This window comes from Carassius carassius, chromosome 22, assembly GCF_963082965.1.
Source record: "Carassius carassius chromosome 22, fCarCar2.1, whole genome shotgun sequence".
Lineage (NCBI taxonomy): Eukaryota > Metazoa > Chordata > Actinopteri > Cypriniformes > Cyprinidae > Carassius > Carassius carassius.
This window is the reverse complement of record NC_081776.1, coordinates 10716652-10741089: the sequence shown is the minus strand read 5'-3', so window position 1 is coordinate 10741089 and position 24438 is coordinate 10716652. Positions and strand designations below refer to the sequence as shown.

General features: G+C 35.5%; 3 protein-coding genes across 7 annotated transcripts in view; 1 reads left to right on the top strand and 2 right to left on the bottom strand.

Moving 5' to 3' along the window:
* Window positions 1-24438, bottom strand: part of LOC132098936 (short transmembrane mitochondrial protein 1-like) — a 55043-nt gene that overhangs the window by 7807 nt on the left and 22798 nt on the right. The window lies entirely within an intron of this gene.
* LOC132098922 (plakophilin-2-like) lies at window positions 951-10567 on the bottom strand. Its single transcript, XM_059505209.1, is given in 14 exon segments — window positions 951-1144; window positions 2100-2187; window positions 2300-2492; window positions 2577-2730; window positions 2825-3001; window positions 3867-4031; window positions 4487-4604; window positions 5585-5762; window positions 5948-6155; window positions 7288-7432; window positions 8421-9031; window positions 9353-9426; window positions 10150-10363; window positions 10365-10567. Coding segments are annotated over 14 exon segments (2457 nt in total). The 5' UTR covers window positions 10428-10567; the 3' UTR covers window positions 951-1075.
* The window catches only part of LOC132098929 (DENN domain-containing protein 5B-like), a 34047-nt gene continuing 23816 nt past the window's right edge, over window positions 14208-24438 (top strand). For 2 of the 5 annotated variants that reach the window (XM_059505223.1, XM_059505221.1), the window contains exon 1: window positions 14209-14584. In XM_059505223.1, the coding sequence (XP_059361206.1) occupies window positions 14476-14584 (109 nt within the window). In that variant the 5' untranslated portion in view covers window positions 14209-14475. Of the gene's footprint in view, window positions 14585-24438 lie in introns of all 5 variants that reach the window. The other 3 variants (XM_059505224.1, XM_059505222.1, XM_059505225.1) reach the window with 2 other exon arrangements.

Here is a 24438-nt window from a genome sequence, read left to right as displayed (position 1 = left end):
TTTTGCCTTGGATTTACGAAGTAAAGCTAATAAGAGAAGTTAACACATAACTGACGCAAAGAGATGTCTAAATATAAAATAGAAACGAAACTGTTGTTTTATTATAAAACTACAAAAAATGTCGACAATATGCTTTGTACAGGATTATCAATTACCCCCTTGTAACACAATGGCACAGTCCAGCTCTCATGAGCTTCTTTGTTTACGGATGTGACGTAAAATAACATTAAAACATGCTTTCTGGACAAAGCGAGCTACTGTAAAAAGTAACAAAGCATAAAACATTCGTAATATATTGTCGAGGAATGTATGTGTCTGTTTCATCCGAGCGTTTTGATTCTGTCGCTAACGTAAAGGGACTTCGATCTTTCGCTTAATCCCTCCCACCGAGAATTATGATTATTTGTTATTATTCAAAAGATTTCAAATCATTTCGTGGACCTTTAGCGTGATTCTCAAATTACAGAAACATCACGATTAAAGTATAATGTCAATTTCCTTTGAGGTTTTTATTAATGCTATATGCTTTAAATTCAAACCGTGTTTGTAGAGCGTTGAGAGCAGACTGTACTCAAACAGAACCATGGTAACTAAACAAACATAAATAAACATGCAGCGACGGGAGAAAATACTGTAGTTTATTTGAAAAAAATCGACACTGTTTTGCTACACAATGCTAGGAAGTGGCTTTACTCACTGCAAAATAAATAAAAAAATACACAAAAAGATATATTTTTTGATGAAAATGCTTTAATATTGCTATTTAAATAGACACGAGGAAGTAACAATATTAAAAAGTTCAGTGAAAAATAAATACTTTGACAGACATAACTATTATAATTTAATTAAAACACAAAGTCAATTATTAAAGCATTAAATTAAGACAAAATGGCATATATATATATATATATATATATATATATATATATATATATATATATATATATATATATATATATATATATATACATACACACAAGCACAGACCAAAGCCATGTCATTAGCACCATTTTTTAATATATCCTAAAAAAGCAGGTGAAAAGCCTTGATCATCGTGGTGTTTTTCTGGATCCCATTAATCACGAACTGAATTCACAGCCTTTACTGTCCTGTTGTTAATGAAGTCGGTTTTCCTGTAACCGGCCTGCCATAGATTTACCAAAAAAAAAACAATGACAAGAGTTAATATGCATGCAATGAAAGCAAATTCTAAAACATGTGAATTAGTTTTTGAGTACTTTAGATCAGTAGTTCTAACCCTGGAGTCTGCAAAATTCCAAGGAAGCTACATGAGGATTTAAAATTATTTAAGACAAAACGTGCTTTAAAAATAAACAAAAACAATAAAAATCTAAATATTTCCAATTTTAACACACTCCCTCACACCTTTGAAAAATCAGGTTTCCCATTGAAAATTGAGATATATGAGTTAAAAGAGTTATTTCCAGACCTGGGAAAGTTATGCAAATTAATTATATAATAAAACACCATATTTTTGTTAATTATAGGTATCTTTATTACTGATATAATTTTTTTTTTTAATCATGCCTATCTATAAAATATTTTATTGGCTAGAACTTGATTAAAAATAAATCAATACATTTTCAAAAATATATAGGAGCACTTTTGTTGTTATTGTGTTCAAATGTTTTCTAATATTATTCAATCTTTGCGTCTTTCTGACCATTTCTCACATTACACGTACTATCTAATTGTTGGCCTTTTTGCCACTTTTATGGGAGAGAGAGCGAATGAGGCACAAATGATCAGGAGAAGGTGAGGCAGAATAATGAGATCAGGAAATGATGTGTAAGGTCACAAATTTGCTTCACTGCATTAGTGCCACAAATCAACATATATGAACACTAACTACAAAGTTTTGTTCTATTAGTTTCTTCATGCCTTCCCACAGTTAACTGCATTAATTACTTCTTTGTTAACACTCTTAATATCTTGAGTAGCTGCCCTAAACTGACCTGCATCTTTGACTCTTGGTGATAATGTACTGCTTGTTTATTTATCTGTCCCCCAAAATAGTAAGTAATAACACTTTATTACTTCATGACTGAAGGATACAAACATATTGCAAAACATCTCACCTTTTTAAAATTGCTATGCAGCTCTGAATGCCTCCATAGGGTATGAAGTAAAATACAAGCCGCCTGGCCCGCCCGTGTGGGGCCAAACCTAGATTGAAATGATAATTAAATGTATGAATTAAATAAGCCACATAAATCACTTTTATTGTGAGTTTTATTAGACGCCCCATTACTGGAAGTTCCTGAAAATGAAACCATACCCGTTGTCTTTAGTGCTAATGCTGATGATCTTGGGTAACGCTCCTTGGTTTATGATGGCACATGTGTTGGGTACAGATGCATGGCTCAGATTGATGAGAATGCGACATATTGTCACGGTGACCTCTATAGGCTGCTCTACACTTCGGTCAGAGTTTGGCAGGATGGCAACCAGCTCCGGTAAAACCTGTTTAACTGTAGAGATGTAAAACACATTTGTTTACTCCCTTTTTCTGCCTTGACACAACCATGCTGTTATTGTGTATACTGGCAGCTTACCAATATCTTTGTGCAGTTCTCGGTAATGAGAAATGTTTTTAAGCAGTGACACAGATATTCTAATCCCCTCCTTCTCTCCTTCTTGTAGCATCTTCTTCACCTGAGATAGGCCTCCCTCTTTTTGCACAATGAAGTGTGCGATTGCTTGAGACATCTAATGGAGATAAAAGACATTAATTCATGTCATTTTGATTCATCTAAGCATGAATGTCATTTGAAGCCAATGCTGCTTTTATATATATATATACCTCTCCAGAGAAAGCTGTGAGGTTTTGCAGTGCTCCAATGGATGCCTCCTTTGTGTGTTGGTTTGTGCTGACAGCAATGAGAGAGAGATACATGCGGACAGTAATGGCGCTCCAGAGCCACTCCACATCGTGAGGGCTTCCGTTCTCTTCGAGTAAGGGATAGTCTGCATCTGCTTCCTGAGGTGAGACACAACATATGAGGTCAATTTGTGTTCCACACCACTACATTTGCATTAGAGATGGCTTTTTGGTCAGTCTGAAAACTCAACAGGAATCAGCTAGAATATTATATCACCAAAAAATAAACAAAATGCTTATAATTCATCCACTCTCAAGTCATCCAAGATATTGATGAGTTTGATTCAACACTGGAACATATATGGAGAAATGTAGCATTACATCACTTGCCCACCACTGGGTCCTCTACAGTGAATGGGTGCCGTCAGGATGAGAGTCCAAACAGCTGATAAAAACATCACAATAATCCACAACCAATTCAACACAATCCCAATCCATTAATAAAGCGAAAAGTCCTCTATGTGTAATATTGCTTTCTCCAGTAAAAAAAAGTAATCTTGTCTGAATAAGGAGAGAAATATGCGCAGATCAAGCACATTTACAAATAACTGCCCAAATAAATTAGTGTATTTGGATGTGAGAGAACAACAAGAGATGGACTCTTTCACTAGAGGAAGTGTTATTATGGATTATAGACTCGAAGCAATGGTTTAAAGTTAAAATGCTATAATGATGGATTTCATTATTACAAATATGCAACCTTTCACTTTACAAGATGCTTGTTGATGGACTGGAGTCATTTAAATAACTTGTGGATTATTGTAATATCAGCTGTTTGGGTTCTCATTCTGACGGCACCCATTCACTGCAGAGGATTCATTCGGGAACAACTGATATAATGCTGCATTTCTCCAAATCCATTGGTGATGCAATGCATCTCTAAATCTGTTCTGATGAAGAGGCAAACTCATCTACCTCTTGGATGGCCTGAGGGTGCAAACTCAATTTACGGTGTAACACTAACCTCCTCAGTGTTTTTGGGACTATTGAGGATGAAACAGCCAGGGTTGCTAGTTTCTGCATTGTGATTTTGTATGGGCTGTTGTACCACCGGGGAATCCACACGAGGTAACTCACAATCAAACCGATAAGAAAGATTGTGCAGGATGCACACACAGTTTTCTGTGGCCTGGAAAATAAGAATTAATAATTCAATTATTATGAATTGTTCACCAGTCGGAATAATCACTCCGGATAATATTAGATAATATAACAGCTTTCTCTTAACTACCCCAAGGAGGCTGAGCAGCACAGATTCTTATCACCCAATAGGTATCACTGACGTAAATGTAGACAGTCACACCCTTACATATTTTATCTGTGTCACAAAGTTCTGAGCATTTAGAATGAGTCATTTTAAGAGCTTAGTTTGAATAAACTTTCTATTTCCTCACTGGGAAGGACATTCTGTGTTATGAAAGCTATCTAAAAGTTTTCATTGTACAGGAACATCAAGCTCTTTTTCTTCAAAGATCAAGGAACATTTGATTCCTTGTGATATGACTCCTTTAATTATTAGACTTAAATGAAAGACTTACTGTTGCTGTTGATAAAGATGGGGATTTAATGTGAGTAGCTCTTTACCTTATCATCAGGTTTGTAGTCTGCAATGGTACCACGGATATAATAGATGATGCACTCAATGAGACCCTCACAGTCCCGCAAGGCTTTACGTCCATCTGGACCAGCTGAACTTAAATTTCTAAAAAATAAAAAAAAAGGTTTATTTAATAACACTATTTATGCAATGCAAGATAAATATAAAAATATCTACTCAATTATGCCCACCAATGGTTTTAATAAAAATAAATAAATAAACCAGAAAAAACTGTAAATATTATTCTAAATTAAAATAACCATGTTTTGTTTTAGTATATTTTAAAATGTAATATAAACAGTTATGATGACATAGCTGATTTTTCAGCAGCCATTACTCCAGTCTTCAGTGTCATATGATCCTTCACAAATCATTCTGATATGCTGATTTGGTAATCTTTTAAAAATCTTTTGTAATATTATATGTAATTGTATATATGTGTTTAAAGCTGCCTTGGTGAATACAAGTATTCATAAAAAAAAATAAATAAATAAATAAATAAATAAAACCTACCTGTCCCCAAATGTTTGAACTGTAGTGTAACCCTGGACCACAAAACCAGTCTTAAGTCGCCGGGGTTTATTTGTAGCAATAGCCAAAAAAACATTGTTTGGGTCAAAATGATTGATTTTTCTTTTATGCCAAAATCATTAGGACATTAATTAAAGATCATGTTCCATTAAAATATTTTGTAAATTTCCTACTGCAAATATATTAAAACTTCATTTTTGATTAGTGATGTGCATTGCTAAGAACTTAATTTGGACAACTTCAAAGGTGATTTTCTCATTATTTCAATTTTTTGTTGCACCCTCAGATTCCAGATTTTCAAATAGTTGTTTCAAATATTGTTATAACCTAACAAACCACACATCAATGTAAAGCTTATTTATTCAACTTTCAGATGATGTATTAATCTCAATTTTAAAAAATTGACACATAAAATTTGGTTTTGTAGTCCATGGTCACATATTAGAATAATGTATATGTATAACTTCGGCATTTGTAGCTCTAAGGATGGCTTGGATTATCAAAATAAATCTGCATTTAAAACCTGTTGTATTTTCTCTTTCCGTTCATAATACCTCAAGCAACCAGTAGCATTGTAGAAAATGTCAGGGTCAGCAAGGATCTCCAACTTGGGGTCTTCCCCTTCCAAAATGCCTGAGCAGGGCACCAGCACACTATCTGTGAGAGGTTTGGCCGCTTCTCTAGCAAGCTGCTCTTTCAGGAGGTCATGAGAAGACAGATTCCACAGCAGCCCTGGAGAGAGAATAACATCTGGAAGGTTAGCGACAGGCTAGAGATCACACGTTCAAGATCTGGAAGGTTTTTTAGGTGGAGACATGGTTTGAGTTTTAGCTGGATCAGCTAAAGTGAAGTCAAGTTTGACTGAGTAATGAAATGTAAATGCAGCAAAGCTTAAATACACTAAATGGATGCCTTACCAGTGAGCTGCTGTCGGGTCTCGATGTCTCGGTTTTTCTTGAGCAGTGTTAGGATCACTGGGAGCCCCTCACACTCTTTGACTTCCATTTTGTTCTCATTGTTTTCGAAAACAATATTTCGGAGTGCGCTGACAGCAGCCTGTTGGAGCTCCTCGCTCTCATTCTGCATGAGCTTCAGCAATTTGGGGATGCCTTGAAGATAAAGTACCTGAGCAGATGGAACATGCTAAAATAAGGAACTTCAACGTTGAAACGTGTCATATTCTAGAATTTTGTATCTTTTCTTTTTTTTTCTCCCCGTAAAGTCCATTTCTGTTAGTGTAGTCGAGGTTCTTGTACCAACATGTAAACATATTTTAAAATGTAATTTATTCCTGTGATACAAAACTGTATTTTCAGTCTTCAGTGTCACATGATCCTTCAGAAATCATTCTAATATGCTGATTTGGTCAAGAAACATTTCTTATTATTATCAATGTTGAAAACACTTGTGCTGTTTTTTTGTAGAAACCTTGTTTTTTTCAGGATTAACTAACTGACCCAAAACTTTTGAATGGTGGTATATGTAATTGACCTTTTATAATTGGTTAACCTCTGGATACCAGTTCACACCGTCTTTCAGCAGGACAGGCGCAGGACAGTTGCTGAGCACTGAATCATTGTTGATATGTAAACATGGGCGGCCATGTGTGCATGTGCTAACAGTAATAATGTCACAACCACGATCATTCAGAATAAATTGCAGGTTAGCTTTCAGAAATGATAAGGGTGGATTTGGGCTGTATTTATTCAGATACCGTTTTAATTTCGGCTATTCTTGGGTTCAAAGTGAATGCAGGAAATCCCCTTGGAGCTTCCTGTGTTTAAGTGCCTTTGCTCAAGGATTCAGTGGTGATAGATCATGAATTGTCTAGCTTGTATCTTAAACCCCTACATTACACCACTCCTTTTTTTATATGAATTTTCCTTTGAATGTCTGTTGTAATGTTTTAAAGTCAAATTTGTGAAGGTCAAGTACTACGGAAAATGAACAGCAGAAACGTAACTTAAAAAGTAAATGAAATGTTGTCATCCTAATAATTTACTGTTCGACTGCACTGTAAATACAACACTAAATACATTCCTTACTTTCTTCCACAGCCGTTTTCCACTTAATTAAAGTGCCAGCTCACCATGTAGTACTATGACTCATTGTTTCATTTTGCCCAAGGTGTTTGTTATCAATGCAACCATAGAGGCTAGACTTTGAGGACTGTGCGAGATATGTCATAATTTTGGGGTGGATCATACTAGCATATCAGCATTTCATTCTAGTCATTTGAGAGTAAAGTATTACTTACCTTTTTTTTGGCATCAGGACTGTTAAAGCACTGGTTCTGTATAAAGTTGGCCGCGGTGATTTGTGTTTCCATATTATCTGGTTCAAGGAGATTTACAGCCTCTTTTAGTGTCATCCCTGGACCTAGTTCAGTTTGTCTGCCCTTCCTTCAACAAACAGACAAACAGCAGAAATATAGCAGAGTTCATTCCATCTAAAATAGTTCAGACCAAGTTGTGCCCAAACTTTTGTATGTCTTTGACCAATGTATAAGCTAATGTCTAATGTTTTTCCATATCCATTTTTATTATGGGTACAATTTTAAAGAACAAAATTTTTTGCCTGTTATTGCTCCCATTAATTTGTTTCAGATGTTAAACTGGAGTCTGTGGACTGATTATGGTCACCTGATGCTTGTCGTTTTCTATATAATCATTGAGAAACAAGAATTTTTAAACTGATGAAGTCAGATAGCCGAAATGCAACTTAAATGTAAACAATTTTAGAGTGCAGGCCAATCTTTGTAAAGTATAATATACTATTTCAACACTAATTTAATGTAGGTTTAATTTATATTCAGTATTATATAATTTAAGTCTACTACTACTAATAATAATAATAATAATTGAACCAAATTGTGAAAAGATTTTTGTAAATTTTAGGGCAATCTATAGCTAATGTCATTGTTGCAAAGTATAATTACTAGCAAACTAATACTTGTATAAATGCTATAAAATGTATATAATTTCTATTTATAATATATAATTAATTTAATTTAATATAATTTAATAATTTAATATATGCAATCTATATAATTATAAATTTTATCTTTATTTACAATTTATTTATTTTTTTATTTTTATAAACACACATGTGCTTGTGTGTGTGTATTTATACTTTATTATGACTACTAGGTAAAGTATGACTAAAACAGTCAATATATATATATATATATATATATATATATATATATATATATATATATATATATATATATAAAACATATTTATATTATGAAGTGCAAATTGCAAACAACAAACTAAATTAATCTCTCTGTGATAATAAAATAACATAATAATGGTTCAATAACCCTGTCAAACCATATGGGTGATTAAGTGTGATTAAGCAGCTAAAATATATAAACTACTGGCATACTTTGCTGATGCTGTCCTTGCATGTTGTGTGACCTCCAGCTTCTCTATCCTCCCTAAACTTCCAGACTGCTCCTGCATGCTGATCAGTGAGCCAGGTTGGGAGGGTCGTCTTCCTGCAACAAACTCCAGGCTTGGCTTCCGTATTCGGATCTGCCAGGACACGTTCTCTGATTGTTCCTGAACACCAAAACCCCCCTCTCTCGGGCTGCAGAGGGTCTTCTGAAGGGTGTGCTTCTGTAACTCCATCCTGTTTCTCTCTGCATTGTTTAGGGGGTTGGGTAAAAACACGTCATCTGTATCATCTATGTCATTGTTCTCATACACAGGCTTAATGGGGAGCTGAGTGACAGCCGACAGGCCTGTGAACTTCGGGCTTCGCAAAACCTCGGAGTGGGCATAATGTAAAGTTTGTTTGTTCATATGGAAACGGTTGACTGTAGGGACAGAGGGGAGAGTGAGAGAAGTAGACCCCCAGCATAAAGCCAGCTGTTTAGTGTTGTAACGAAAGCTTCCATAGCCTCTGTGAAATCGAGGTGGCTCGGTACTTGACCACTGAGATCGATCAACCATCCGTGACAACCTTGTGGCTTCATGAATGACAGTGAACGTCCGCTGCAAAGTATGACGTATACCATTATCTCAAGTGAATCAAGTTAGAAATATTAAAGGATTAGTTTACCCAAAAAAGCATGGATATAAACTAATATATAGTCCATTTCTGACAGAAACCCATCAAACAGCTTCAGAAGACATACAATATAGGGCACAAATCATACGAAATACTTTTATACAAATTGTAAGGTGCTTTTGTCATTTTTTTTGAAACCAGAAAGCTCTAGTTACCATTCAGTTCCATTGTATGGCACCAAATGATGACAGAATTAAAAATTTTGCATTAAGAACAAATTTATCCCACTGGAAAATTGTTTTTACCTTCAGGTGTAGACTTCCTAAAGATGTACTACTTGAAATATGACAGCTGGATAGACTGTCTGAGAGAGATGACTCTGCAACGCCCAAAACACACACAGTTGGACTGCATACAATACAACACAATGGAAAGCATACTCTTCATGATCACTTGCAGATCCTACAAAATAGGTCTGAATGAGTTCTGACAAACTAAGGAAGGGTTCACTTTTCTCAACTCACAAAAAGTTACCGAATGTGTTTATTTGTAACATTGTTATATTACATAGTTATTATATTATATAATTTTTTAATCTATCTATCTATATCTATATCTATATATATATATATATATATATATATATATATATGTATAGGTATTTCGACTTAAGATATTGTTTGAAGTTCCTAGAAGTACTATGTAAATATTATGCTACATGAAAATAAATTATGTATAATAATTATTCAGTACCGTGTTATACATCAAAGTCACTTTGATATCACACTGATACTATGGTAGAACCAAATTATTTTTGTAAAGAATATATATTTAAAAAATGAAGGAATTAATAAATATGTTTTTGCATGTTATTTTACACACAAATAAAATGTAAAATAAAATAACCAAAGGACAGAGTTAAGAACAAAGGACCAATGAAAGCTGACCATAAACATTTGACTGAGATCCTGTAATTTTTCAAGAAATATAAGCATTTTGCCTAATAGCCTACACCTGTATTCTATCTGTATTTTTTTTTTTTACAATGTTTTTAAAAAAAAAAAAATTAATATTTTATTTCATGCAGTTTCATCCCACATACCTGTCGGTTTTGGTTTCTTTCTTTTCCGAGAGAGAGTGAGCTGCACTTGTTGCTGTAGTCGTTTCAGCCGGTGTGCGTCCGCGAGAGCGAGCTTGTCCGCCTGCGGTAGAGCTAAAGATGAATCCACCGAGTGAAAAGCGCCGTGAACGGGCAACACAGAGCGTATAAAGTCTGCCTCCTCCGCCATCGGGACTCGTGCAGCTGAAGCGTCAGGTGCTTGAGTCTCTGTTGGGCGTGTAGAAGCGCTGTTCTTTGTGTTCAGGGTGTGGTTTTAACATGCGTCACCTCACACAGATCGTGTTTCTGTATTTTCATCAGCTGAGCACCTGCGCTCGTGGAGGTGGACGAACACTTTCACTGCGGATGGGACTGACCCAAAGCTGGAGAATGGTTGACTCTTGGTAGGGAAAGTGTTGACTCAGCATTCTTCACTGTAGCGCAAAAAAACTATATTAATAATTGTATCGCAAGGTCCCACAACGCTCCTCCCACAACAGCTACGTCATAATTGAAAGTTTGTATAGGTGAAATACTACCATGGTAACAATTTCTGCCAACATTCAGCAGTTATTGTTATACCACAGTTTTATTGATACGGTATTTATTATCCACTGTTATGGTTTACTAACAACAAAAAATGGCTGTTGTCCTGAATATTGTTATGCGTGGATCTAATTAATTATAATTAATTAAATATAATATTTTAATTAAGTTCCTCTAAAATGTAAACTGAATAAAATTGTAAAATTCCATGGGCATGCATTTTTATAAAGAATATTTTTTTTCTAGTCATGCCAAGCTCTAAAATTGTTATTTGTATTATATATATATATATATATATATATATATATATATCTATATATATATATATATATATATATATATATATATATATATATATATATATATATCCTAATGTTTATATATAAATAGAAATAAGTATAAAAATAATAATTGAAATAAATATATATTAATCCTTATCTTTATATATAGAGTGGAAATAGAAAAGATTCTGTTTGTGTTACATCTTTCACTTGGATGTTATATGCTGAACTGAGTAAATACAGCTGGAAAATACAGCCTTAATTTCAGGCTGCAAAGCAACAAAATGTGGTTCATATATATATATATATATATATATATATATATATATATATATATATATATACATACATACATACAGGCGCATCTCAATAAATTAGAATGTCGTGGAAAAGTTAATTTATTTCAGTAATTCAGTATCGAATAAATTAAATGCACACAGACTGAAGTAGTTTAAGTCTTTGGTTCATTTAATTGTGAAGATTTTGTCTCACATTTAACAAAAACCCACCAATTCACTCTCAACAAATTAGAATATAGTGACATGCCAATCAGCTAATCAACTCAAAACACCTGCAAAGGTTTCCTGAGCCTTCAAAATGGTCTCTCAGTTTGGTTCACTACACAATCATGGGGAAGACTGCTGTTCTGTCAGTTGTCCATAAGACAATAATTGACACCCTTCACAAGGAGGGGAAGCCACAAACATTCATTGCCAAAGAAGCTGGCTGTTCAGAGTGCTGTATCCAAGCATGTTAACAGAAAGTTGAGTGGAAGGAAAAAGTGTGGAAGAAAAAAAATGCACAACCAACCGAGAGAACCACAGCCTTATGAGGATTGTCAAGCAAAATAGATTCAAGAATTTGAGTGAACTTCACAAGGAATGGACTGAGGCTGGGATCAAGGCATACCGACGTGTCAAGGAATTTGGCTACAGTTGTCATATTCCTCTTGTTAAGCCATTCCTAAACCAGATGTCAGAGGCGTCTTACCTGGGCTAAGGAGAAGAAGAACTTGACTGTTGCCCAGTGGTCCAAAGTCCTCTTTTCAGATGATAGCAAGTTTTGTATTTAATTTGGAAACCAAGGTCCTAGAGTCTGGAGGAAGGGTGCAGAAGCTCATAGCCCAAGTTGCTTGAAGTCAAGTGTTAAGTTACCACAGTGTTTTTTAAAAATCACTGCACCCATTTACCAAGAAATCTTGGAGCACTTCATGCTTCCTTCTGCTGACCAGCTTTTTGAAGATGCTGTAATGCAGATGAGCTGAAGCCCACTGTCAAAGAAAGCCCTTCCACTCAGCAGTGCCACAAACTGAGCACCTCCATGCCACACTGAACTGAGGCAGTAATTAAAGCAAAAGGAACCCCTACCAAGTATTGAGTACATGTACAGTAAATTAACATACTTTCCAGAAGGCCAACAATTCACAATTTTTTTTTATTACTTTTTTTTATTGGTCTTATGAAGTATTTTAATTTGTATATATCACGATATTGATATTTAGTTTTAAAAAAGTGGTCATAATACAGGATAACAGGTTAAATAACTTTTTTCTTATAACAAAAATAACAACATTTAAATACATTAAAGAAATTCAGAAAAATATATAGTTAAAAGTTTTACACAGATTAAAGTGCAAAAGAACTATAAAGACCAATCTGTATCACTTTACAATAAGACCTCATTAGTTAACCTTAGTTAGCGCATTAACATTCACAATGAGCAATAGCTACATTTGCTACAGAAGTTATTAATTTTTGTTAAAAAATACAAGTCTTAGTTCATGTTAGCTCATTAAATAACACAGCTGCAACTTTCACAACGTTAAATATTGTAATACCTGAAATTAATGAATGTTCAGAAGAATTTTTCATTGGCAGTTTATGTTAACTAATGAATTAACTAATGTTAACTAATGAAGCCCTAATGTAAAGTGTGAATGAACAATAAATATTCAAAACACTTTTACAATATCTAGGGCATGTTATAGTCCAGATTGAAATGGGAAAAAAAAAGTTTGACAATAAATAGCATAAGTGTTTGGCGCTGTGATGAACACCATAGTGAATACTCAAATCTGAATGGCTATTTAAAATTATTGAAATATGTTTTAGAAAGTGGTGCAGCTGCTTTATTTATGTGGTTTCCAGGGTAACTGCTGCCTCTTCTTCAGTTTAGCGCTAACTGCTGTCAGATGTCTACACACACACACACACACACACACACACACACACACACACACACACACACACACACACACACACACACACACACATATATACATACATATATACGCCTAATCTTTATTTAAAGATTATCTTTATCTCTTTTTAATTCTTAACCAGTAAATCAAGTATGACTGGAAAAGCCATGTACATTCATTTATTGAATTGAGAGGTATCCCTGAAGAGAGTTCACCACTTAAAATTGTATTTATTTATCTCTTATTTATTTATATTTGTGCTTTTTTATTGATTGTGTCAGTGATAGAGTTTATATATTGTGATTTAATTTTATTTCATTTATTATAATTTTAATTAGTTTTAGCCCACTGGAGCCCGGGCGCTACAGCATAAATGGATGCCCACTGCTCCGGGTTCACGGTGTGTGTGTGCACTTTGGACGGGTTAAATGCAGAGCACGAATTCTGAGTATGCCCTACTTGGCTGTATGTCACGTCACTTTAATGGATCATTCAACACACAAATACAGAGGCACTAGCAATACATAGGATGAACCAACAGAGGGGGATATTGCAATATGCTGCTTTGATAACTAAACCTAAACAAGGATATTCAAAGCGTGCTATATCACAGCAAAAATCATAATAAAATAATCAATAACAGCTATACTATAACTATAAGCAGTAGAAAATGAATGTCTAATTTGTGTGAATGGTAAAAAAATGTTTTCACACAACTAAGATTATTACTATATATATATTTGTATGTGGCATTTTGTTTAATTAAAACTTAATTTGCTTTTATCTCACCATCGTGAGCATGAACAAACAGTTTTACATATTTATTGTAATTATTGTGAAACCAATCAGACATGGACAGGAAACAAAACAGCTGATAGTCTAAATGGTTTTCATAGACGATCTGAAGCAATAATATTTCTAAAATCCTATTTGATGTACGACAATATTTGCTTATTTATCATGACACCATTTAAAAGACACGGCTTACATCAATGCACGCTCCATCTCAAGCAAACAGTTGTGAAAGGTTTGCTAGGTCTCGATTGGCTGAGTGTGATCAGCTGAAGCGCTGCGTCAGTCAGCTCCTGAAAGCTGCTACAACTCACGACCACAGCAGCTAACGCTCTTCAAACCTAATCATTTCTACACAGACCGCTCTCAGAGGCTCACTGCACGAAATCTTAGCAATCAGCTTTTATTAAAACGGCGCTTTGGTTTATTTCATTCGCGTGAGGCTGCTGGATATGGAGCTGGTCGGGTCTGTATAGCAGACGCGGACAAAGCGGATCAGCTCGAGCCGAGATGAGCGCGAATATGAGTGGCTCTGGGTCAGCGCCCTGCCGCTTCGCACATTACTTCGTTATATGCGGAATAGACAACGAAACGGGTCTAGAGCCCGATGCTTTGGCAGGTAAGACTATGTAATGTGTATTAGACATTGTAGCTTGATTTGTAAACGCACTGGCAGCAGGTATAATAAACACGAGCTGGCGTGCATGCACTGATTTTCTTATAAGCCAGACTGCTTGAATCCCATTATCCTCTGAATATTAGGCATTCAAATACATTTGGTGTGTTAATATACTTGGTTTTGAACAGCAGGCTCGAATTTGACAAGATAGTATCGGAAATTAGAGAATTGCACTGATTTTTTGAGACATGATGGGACAGAACATGCTACAGATTCTTGTGTTTATATCAGAGAATTGTATTGGATTAATATGTTCAACATGTTCAGAGGTTTTCACCGGAGTTTGTGTTCAATCTTCAGATTTCTTATAAGATTTGTGTTTTTCCTAGCACATAACCACTCAATTAATCAGAAGATTTAAAAACAATAATGTGCCACATTCTTTATAGCTGACAAATGTAATGCAATGTACTGAGACCACAAGGTGGTTTCATATTGAATTTTCGCCACATTTAATCAGACAAGGCTTGCTGAAAAAAATAAAAATATAATTTTTACTTATCACACATTTATTAAATGCAGAAGCCATTTTGTTTTTCTGATGTTGCTGGCTGCTAGAAGATGAGGAAAAGTATTTAAAATCCCAAATATTGCATTTTGTGTGACAGGGCTGACATTTGTTGGTTCTGACAGAAAATATGAGCAAAATTACTTTCAATTATGAAAGAGAAAGTCTGTTTAACCTTATTTAACAGCACAGAAATATCATAATATTTAATTAGGTACAGATTTATGTAGAGATAGATAGACCGATGGATGTACAATAGATGATACTGAATGATTATAGATAAGTCAATTTATTACCTGATTAACTAAATTAAGAAAAGAATGTGAAATCAATTCTGTTCCCGATCACCCAATGGTCTTTGAAACCCGCTGTATCTGTTAAAGGAGGGTTCGGATCAATTCTGTTTTTAAAGATGGAGTCATCAGCATTGAGCCTCAAAGAATCAATAAAAACAATCATCATCATCATCATCCTCGTCTATTGATTGATTGTCTGCATAATTTTGAATGTTTGAAAGTGGTGTCAGATCCTGGCCTGGTATCTGTTTATTTCTGTATTTATTGGCTTAATTGTCTTGCTGGCATCGTGTGGGAGCATCTGATGTAGCTTTACATGAATGAATAGAGAGATCACTGAGGGGAGAAAGCTAAAACCGACAGGTTTGAGGACTCAAAAAATATATATACATACATACACACTATTTATGTAAACTTGTGTTTTTGAGAGATGGTGGTTGGTTTGATTGACATTATCATATTGGTCTCATAACAGACATTCATCTTATAGGTTATTGAACTTGAAAGGTTTTAAAAGATATCACAGTGCACCGCAGCTCAATGTGCCACATGTTAGCTTGCATTGAGCAATCAGTGCTGGCCAGCTCACGTGGCTTTCACTACTGATCATTTTGATTTCAATCACTCGTACTGTGATTGGTATCAACAGATGACTCTCAGATGTCTTGTTCTGCTTGGCTTGTATATGATATTATGTAGGTTGTGCTGTGGTGTTTTTGGCACCATGAGCGCTGTGTTTGCACTAATTGTCTCATATGCGATATGCACATTTCTTGTTACCTGATTTGAAAGCACAAAAGCTTTTGCCAAGAGGATAAGTGTTATTGTTAGAGAAAACACGGCTACCAAAAACAACTACTTGTAATCCCAGCAGCCAGTCTGTGTGTTCTTACCCTGTTTTTTTCCCCCCAATCTTTGTCTGACCTTGTTTTAACAGATGTTCTGATTGCTCTACCTTTTTAAGGCCTGGCACAGTTTAACAGACTACTGGTGAACTGTGCCAAGAGCTATTCTGCATGTGCGTGATGCTCCCGTGGATTAGATGTGTTGCTTTAAACTGAGAGAGTGCAGAGCAGGCCATGTAGGAGCAATTTTTGCTTTCAACAGAGATTTTAAGAGAGATGTTTAGTTCTGCTTGTAAAAATCTATAAAATAAGCCTGTGCAATTAAAGGAATGTCCGTCCTGGAAGTTAAAGTTGAAGTTGTGGCTAATACAATAATACTTAAAACAATCAGGGGCTAACTGATTAATGGCCAACAATCAAATTCTGTACTATTTTGTGTGTATCTTTATATTAAAAAAAGACTTAAAACTAAAGTGTTTTAAATCATAGCATCATTGCAACATAATAATGTACATTATTCTTTTTTTAGACTTTCTAAAAGGTTACATTTAGCAGTGTTATGGTTTTTAAAGATTACGCCTAGGTTTTAATGCTTTGAATATTAGATGATGGCATAATTATTATAAATGTAAAAACTAGGGGTGTAACGGTACGCAAAAATCACAGTTCGGTACGTACCTCGGTTTTAAAGCCACGGTTGGTTAATTTTCGGTACAGTAAGGGAAAGAAATGCAAACATTAAACTGCAGGTTGTTTATTACTATAAACCTTAACAATTTGTTTACACTTTTTTTTTTAACTCTTTTTAATAAAATACAATAAAATATTTAATGTTTTATAATAAAAAAAAGAATAGGAAATAAAATATTGCTGCAAAGTTCTCCACTAAATAAAATACTCCGTCTCAAAACAATATCACATAATAAAATATAATGAAAAATATAAATAAATAACTATGATTACAGTGCAGCATTACCAATCCCAGCTTGTAGGCCTGCTCATATTTAATATATATATATATATATATATAACTTTTCCAAAGTGTAAAGTGCAGCAACAACAGTTTCAGTTTTTAGACATGCTCAGATTTCGTTATAGCATTGGCCCGATCGGAATTAAGAGCAAAGGTCTGTTTAAATGCCGACGGCAGCTGCATTTGAATTACGGTCGTTTTTTTTTTACTAGTTGTAGTGATGTTCACACTCGCGCGATGCCTTTTGAAAACTTTAGAATCAGCTGCAAGGCGGGATTTGCACTGAACGTGGAGACTTCCGCCACTTAATATGTTCGTGTGGAAACACGAAAATGTACCTATGTTCCACAAACAAAATATTGCATTCGGTACACACGTGCACCGTACCGAAAGCCCTGTACCGAAATGGTCCGGTACGAATACAGATACCGTTTCACCCCTAGTAAAAACAGAAAGAGGTTATGCACAGTTTAATATCCAAAGTTGACCAGTATTAAAGAAAAAAAAGACGCTGGAAACTGAGACCATATTATTTTAGTATAATTTAAATACTATTATGTAATTTAGTCATCATTTTAAATATTCTTTTATTTATATATTTTTCATTTTATGTTAATTGTTTTAGGTGATTTTTCACATTTGTATTACGAAAAAAAAAGCCTTTTCCTGCTTAGTTTTTTCATTTTTCACAGTTTAAGTAAATTTAGTATGCCAACTTCAATTGATGCTATTTTAGTTATATTCTAGGGGTGCATGTTAAATATCGGTCGATAATTAATACGCATCTCGTCAGTAAAGCCGGTTATCCATGTTCATTATCAACGTGAAATCACACACCTGACTAAATTTACCACTGACTAGAGAACCGGCTTTACTGCTGTGATGTGCATTAATTATCGGCCGGTATTCATCGTGCACCCCTATAATTTTCATTTAAGCTGTTCATTTAATATGTATATTTTATTTCATTTCATTACATCTTATTTCCTCTAAAGATAATTATTTGTAATAGTTTTACCACACAATTGAGACACACCTATTGACTTCGGATTAGACACCTTGGAGCCTTGGCAACAGCATCTTAAAATCATAGTAGCACCACTCAAGAATATCTAAATATTTGGTTTGCAATAATTGTTCAGAGAAAATGTTAAACTTTTCACTGTGAGACTGGTCTGGTTTCCCAGATAAAGTTCATCATGATTAAACCATTTGAGCTTGATTAATTTACCAGCGTGTCTGTCCAGTGTCACGAGGGCTTAGATCTTATCAGCTCCCCGGGTTGCTCAGATAAGCCATGTGAACTCGCACTGTGTGTAGCATTGTGAGATGCTTAATGTGAGATCCATGTACAACATTGTTGAAGATTATCCTACTGTTCATGTTCGATCAATGTTGAGTGTTTTGAACAGCCCACTCGCCCCTCCCCATAGCACTTGTGTTCTCTGCTGGCCTAATTTCTAAAGTTTAGATTTGGTTGCACCTCCTGTAAGTACATGAGAACACTCATTTGTAATTCAAACCATTTGAAGATGGAAAGAGTGAGAGATGGTATTCCTGATATATTCCTGGCCCTGTTTCCTAGCTTCCATTGTTCAAAACACCCATTTCCTGCTGGATACCTCCGTGTGTTTCTGCATGACTGAATGCACTGCCGTCCAATCCCAGAGGAGCCCTGTGCTCATACGACCGATCTCCCCCTTCCCTGGGCTTTTCCGCATAATCATCACTGCTGGTTGCCCTTTCACTGGACTGTCTGTGTACTGTCTGTTTCTTGTTTTAATTTAAGAGGTTGTTTTGACTGTGTCAAGGTTAATTGAAGTGATCTTTTGTCACATAAATGCACTGTGGCCCCTCGATTGGTGTCATTTTGAGTTGACATGCCTACTTTCCTTGATGGCGGAGACTTGTTAATGAGGTGGTTGTGCTCCACTGATTACTGCATTTGCCATTTTTTGAGTCAGCTTGTCATCCTATTATAGAAGACCGTTTCCACCTCACAATATTAAAAGAATGTTATTGCATCTTTATGTCTTGCAGCATACGTGGTTTTATTTCTCGTAATTGCAAATTTATATCTCACAATGTGACTGTATCTTCTCGTTACATCCTTACATCTTGCATTGCAACCTTTTATCTAGCGAAGTGATTTTTTTGCGCAGTGCAGTTTTCTATCTCATAATTGTCACTTTACATCTCGTAAGGCAACTTTGTTTCTTTTATTTGGACCTTTATACTGTATCTCACAGTGTGACCTTCAAGGTGACCTGAAGGCTTCTCATAATTGCAACTTTTTTTTCTAGCGATGCAACGATCTCTCGCAATGTGACTTATCTCCTGTAAGTGTAACTTTATATCTCTTAAGGTAACTTGTTTTTTGTAGATGTGACTTTCTCAACATGTGACTTTGTAATGCAAGGCGACTTTTTATTACTTGTGATGCAACTTTGTTTCTCCTAATTGTGCATGGTGACTTTATTTCTAATAATTGTAACTTTATTTCTCATTATTGCATTTTTGTCTTGTAATTGGAACTTTATCCATTGCAGTGCAACTTTGTTTCTCCTAATTGTGCATGGTGACTTTATTTCTCATAACTGCAACTTTATATCTCATGATGTGACTTATCACGCAAAGTGATTTTCATATCACAGAGTGACTTTATTTCTTATAGTTTATGACTTTTTATCTCATACTTCAGCTTCATGTCTTCATATATATTCACAACAATGCTGCACTACTGGCCATCTTTCACTCTGTTTATTTTTCTGACTCTTTCTCATTAGTCAGTGTCTCTCTCCCATCTTGCTCAACTCTGGTTGCTTTCAGTTTCTTAGAGGGCTTGTCAAACACTTTCTAGGCACATATTCCAGGCCTAAGGATGACATGTATGTCCTCTCAGTGGGATAAAAATAAAGCTTGTAAACAGGCCTCTTGTGAGAACAGGATTGCTACATGTCAGAAAGAAATTGCTTTGCATGCAGTTCCCTCTGTATTTGTCGTATTGTGATTTTGAACAAAAATAACCAGTGAAAATGAAAACGTGAAACAAGATTTGAATCACAGTCTTGCACACGCACACATCTTTAAGCGCTGCACTTTTATCATGATTTCAGTTCCCTACAAAACGTGCCATGCCGTGCCTACAGACCTTTATCTCATCTCATTTCTTACATGATGTGCCATGCATCAACAAAATGGGTTTTCCGGTTTTGGCAGTGGAAGATATTTCAATCTTTGATGTACTAGCCTGTCTCCATCATTCACACCTCTACCTAAAGAGGGGATATGTCTCTTGAATTACCTTAATTTACTGAGGATTTTACACCTTGAAGGGGCATTAACAGTGAATTGACAGTGTCTCGACAGTGTCAAGACTTCCAAAACCTGGGCGTCAAGAGGTGTATTGTTACATTGGCTGCATGACATGTCTCAGTTCATTGTTTCTTAATGACGCTGGCCAGCTCGTATTGTGACTGCAGTCAGAGACACACGGCACTAGTGGACAGCCATAAAGGGCACTGGTTCCTGGACCATCTGTCTGTGAGCACCAGTGGGGATGTGTGGACCGTGGCTATGCCAATGTCGCAACACTTCCAAATGATTTTTTTTTTCTTTTTCTGAATAAGCCTGAATTGGGGGAAAACGGTTCGAATGCTAGTACTGTGTAGGTGAACCTTTCCTCTTCCGTCCCTTTTTTCAATTCTTTGTCCAGGCTTGGGTATTTTCTCAATGTTTTATCATTTTCATATGCCTACTTTTCAGGTTCTAATGTTTTATCTACTCTTTAATCATGCATTATTTAGAAAAAAGTGAAGCAGTTCAAAGTCTTGTACTCTCCCCAGGACGTTTTAGACTGCTTATTATTATCAAAGATTGTGGGCGGGGGGTCTGTAAGCCTGTTAGTGTAATCTACTCAGAGACTCAGTACTTAATTTCAAGTGTAGTGCTGTGTAATGCCAACACAAGACTCATATTTTCACCACTTGTACTGTAATTACCTGTAATCATTATCTTAGCCTGTAATTGCACTGTGTAAAAATATTTTAGTGGTGACATTTACAATATTTTCTAGATGCATTGACATTTGTTTTAATTTGTTTTTTGAAGATGCTTAGTTTACTTTGGTTTGTCACTGGACTCCTTATGTGGACTCTGAATGAGCCAAGTGGAATGGATTTGAGGAAGCAGCAGTGTGCAAGTCAAGGCTGTAGGTAAAACATGGAATGGAGTTTAGTTTATTTGGGTTTATTTGACTGTTGGTGCTCTGAAAAGTAAGAGATGGTAAAAGGGAGTGGGTCCAATATCATTGGTCTTAAAAAGAGGGTGGGTCTTGTTGTCCCATCCACATACAGTGATTCCGATGCTCATGCATGTTTCATATATGGTATAGTTATGTCAGTCAAGTACTTTTAAAGGCATTAGGGGTGATATCTTTTGGGTGAATATCATAAGTATCATTGCTTTAGATGAGAGCTGTTTAAAGCACTCTGCATAGAAGCTTGCATAGTGCCAAATAGGCAATATTTGTCATCTTTTTGAGTTATGTCACAGGTGCAAAATCCAGTTACGTAACATCTTTACTACGTGGCCTTCATCCTAATAGAATTACAACTGAGGTAGGGCCATTCAGAATCCTTCATCATGTAAATGTATGTTTTTGTGTGTGTGGACTGCAGAGCAAAATAGATGGTGTGCAGCTTTTAAAGTAAAAGCTGTGTTTTTTTATTATATAAATGCTTTACTTTTAATAGTCAGAGAGTAGATGGATGCAGCTCTGGATATGTGATGTCTCTGGTTGCTTTGAATTTCTCCACTACAAAGGTATCGTTGCAAGCATTAGACGGGCTGAAATGCAGATCTAGGGTCTCAAACTGTTCAAAAAGGTTGTTCAATTGAATCTGCTTCACTATGTGTGTGACGACGAATGAGACCATGAAACGGTCATGTTGACTTTGTTCACTGACTAAGTTCCAGCTCATCGGTAACCTGTGCCCTCAGATAAGATTTATTAAACACCATGTGACTGTTTGATTTCAGCTAAGTGTGATTCATATGCTTCTTTAGCTCAGATTTGTATGTTAAATATGAAGGCTCATTTGATAGTTTAACTTTTTTAATGGTAGTGTTTTATAGTAATTATACAGTTTTACACTTTTAGATATCAGTATTGTCATCCCATAAACTGTGCTTTAGAAGTTTAGTACACCAGGATGTATGTAGTAGCATTTGTTTCTAAATCGTCTGAATGAGATCACAATAATTGTCTGTTATAGTCCGATTTCACAAAAACCAGACTGATATGATTTTAGTCAGATTTAGAAATTTTAAAGTGAACGTAAAAACACAAATTGTTTTGTTCTCGGTGAACTTTGACCTGAATGTCTGCTACAGGCTGATATGAGTTACAAATGATCTTGACAGCCTTGTGTCATTTGTCATGCCCTGAAAAAGTCTGCTTTGTTGTTTGTGCGTATTTGAATGATTGTTTTCTGTTATAAGGCTCTCTTCTTAATAAAACATTGATATCATCTTATTAATTAACTTAAAGATGAAAGACTCATGTTTTGCTACTTGTTCCATCCTTTCGCTTGCTTTCAACTCGTATCAAGCAAAATTTCGATACCTAACCATGTAAGTGAATGTTTTTCTTGCTTAACTCTATGATGCAGTAAGATCTCAAGCCTGGACTTGTGGATTACAGCTGTGCTATAAATGTGTCATGAGTCTGACAGTGGAGCTGTGCTCACTGCCCAAACCCAGCGAGAAGGAAAATGACCCCAATGTTTCGTGCTCACAATGTGCTCGCTCAGCATTTAAAACACACACACAAATACATCGCTAGAGCTCAGTTACGTAACGCTGTTGAGGATGGACAAAGTCTCTCCAGGAGACATTGTGTGGTGTCCCTTGCTTATTCTCGGTCTTCCATCAGCACTTTGAAAATGAATGGTGCTCAGAGCAAGGCCAGTGATTTTGATCTCTGAAGCTCAATATCACAAATCCAATACTCTTATCCGCTGCAGCCAGGGGTTAATGGAGAAAAAGGTCTGTTTTTATGGACACTTGAAAAATGCTGCATCGATGATTTTGATTCTAATATGCAGTACACACAATATGGAACTCGATTAGCATATTGGCACTCGAAGATGCAGAAATATCGTGGAACAAAAATCATGGCGTGGTCCTTTTTGTAGGAGTTAAAGTAGCAGACTTGCATTTAACATTCACCATCTTTGGAAATGTGTGATATGGGTTAATTAAGTGAGGAAGACTTTGGCAGGTGCTGGATTTAACAGATTGCAGAGGTAGTTATGATCTTAGTTTAAAGAGTGTTCGATTCCTGTTCAGCCAGCAGTGACGTTTGTCCGAAACTCACCGGCTGAGTCATCCTGAAAATACAGTTCATAACAGTGCACACACAGCAGTCGCTTCCTGTGTGGGTGAATCTCAAGAACTGCATGTCTGGCTTGTTTTTCTCTCTAAAATAAATATGTATATTTTTTTTATAAAAAAATAAACATATTCTTAGAACTATTTATTTATTGCATTTTAACATTGTGTACATGACATTTAAGTATATTACTTATCTAATGTGGTGTTTTTATTTATTTATTTGTATATTTATTTACTTTTAGTTTTTTACCCAAAAAGTACTGGGATATGGTACAAATTGTATTTTGTTTTTATTTATTATTATTATTATTGAAGGCTGCGAGGGGAGAAAGGGTAATTATTTCTTGTCCTATATATTCATATTTTTTATGTAAAAAAATTGCCTTTTATTTATAGACCCAAACAAGTTTTTGACAGGGTTTTATGATTTTCAAAAGTGTCTATTAAATGTCTTGTCTAAGAAATGGATCAAACTTACATCCAGCATTGATGATCCAGACTATTTGAGGCCAAATCGAAGATGACTTGCTAGCCAGGCATTGAAGGCTGTGTGTGTACTGTATGTGCCTGTGTGTGTGGGTTGCACATGTAGATATTTCTTACCCACCTCGTTGTGTTCCTTTAACACCCACCAATAAGATATTCGTTGAGGGCTTTCAGGTCATGCACAACGTGATGTCTCCGTCCCAGAAGAGACTGTGTCCTACAGTCAAGCTGCTCACCAAAGTAGAGGCTGTGAAACATGTCTCACTTCACCTCCATCACTGCTCAGCCTG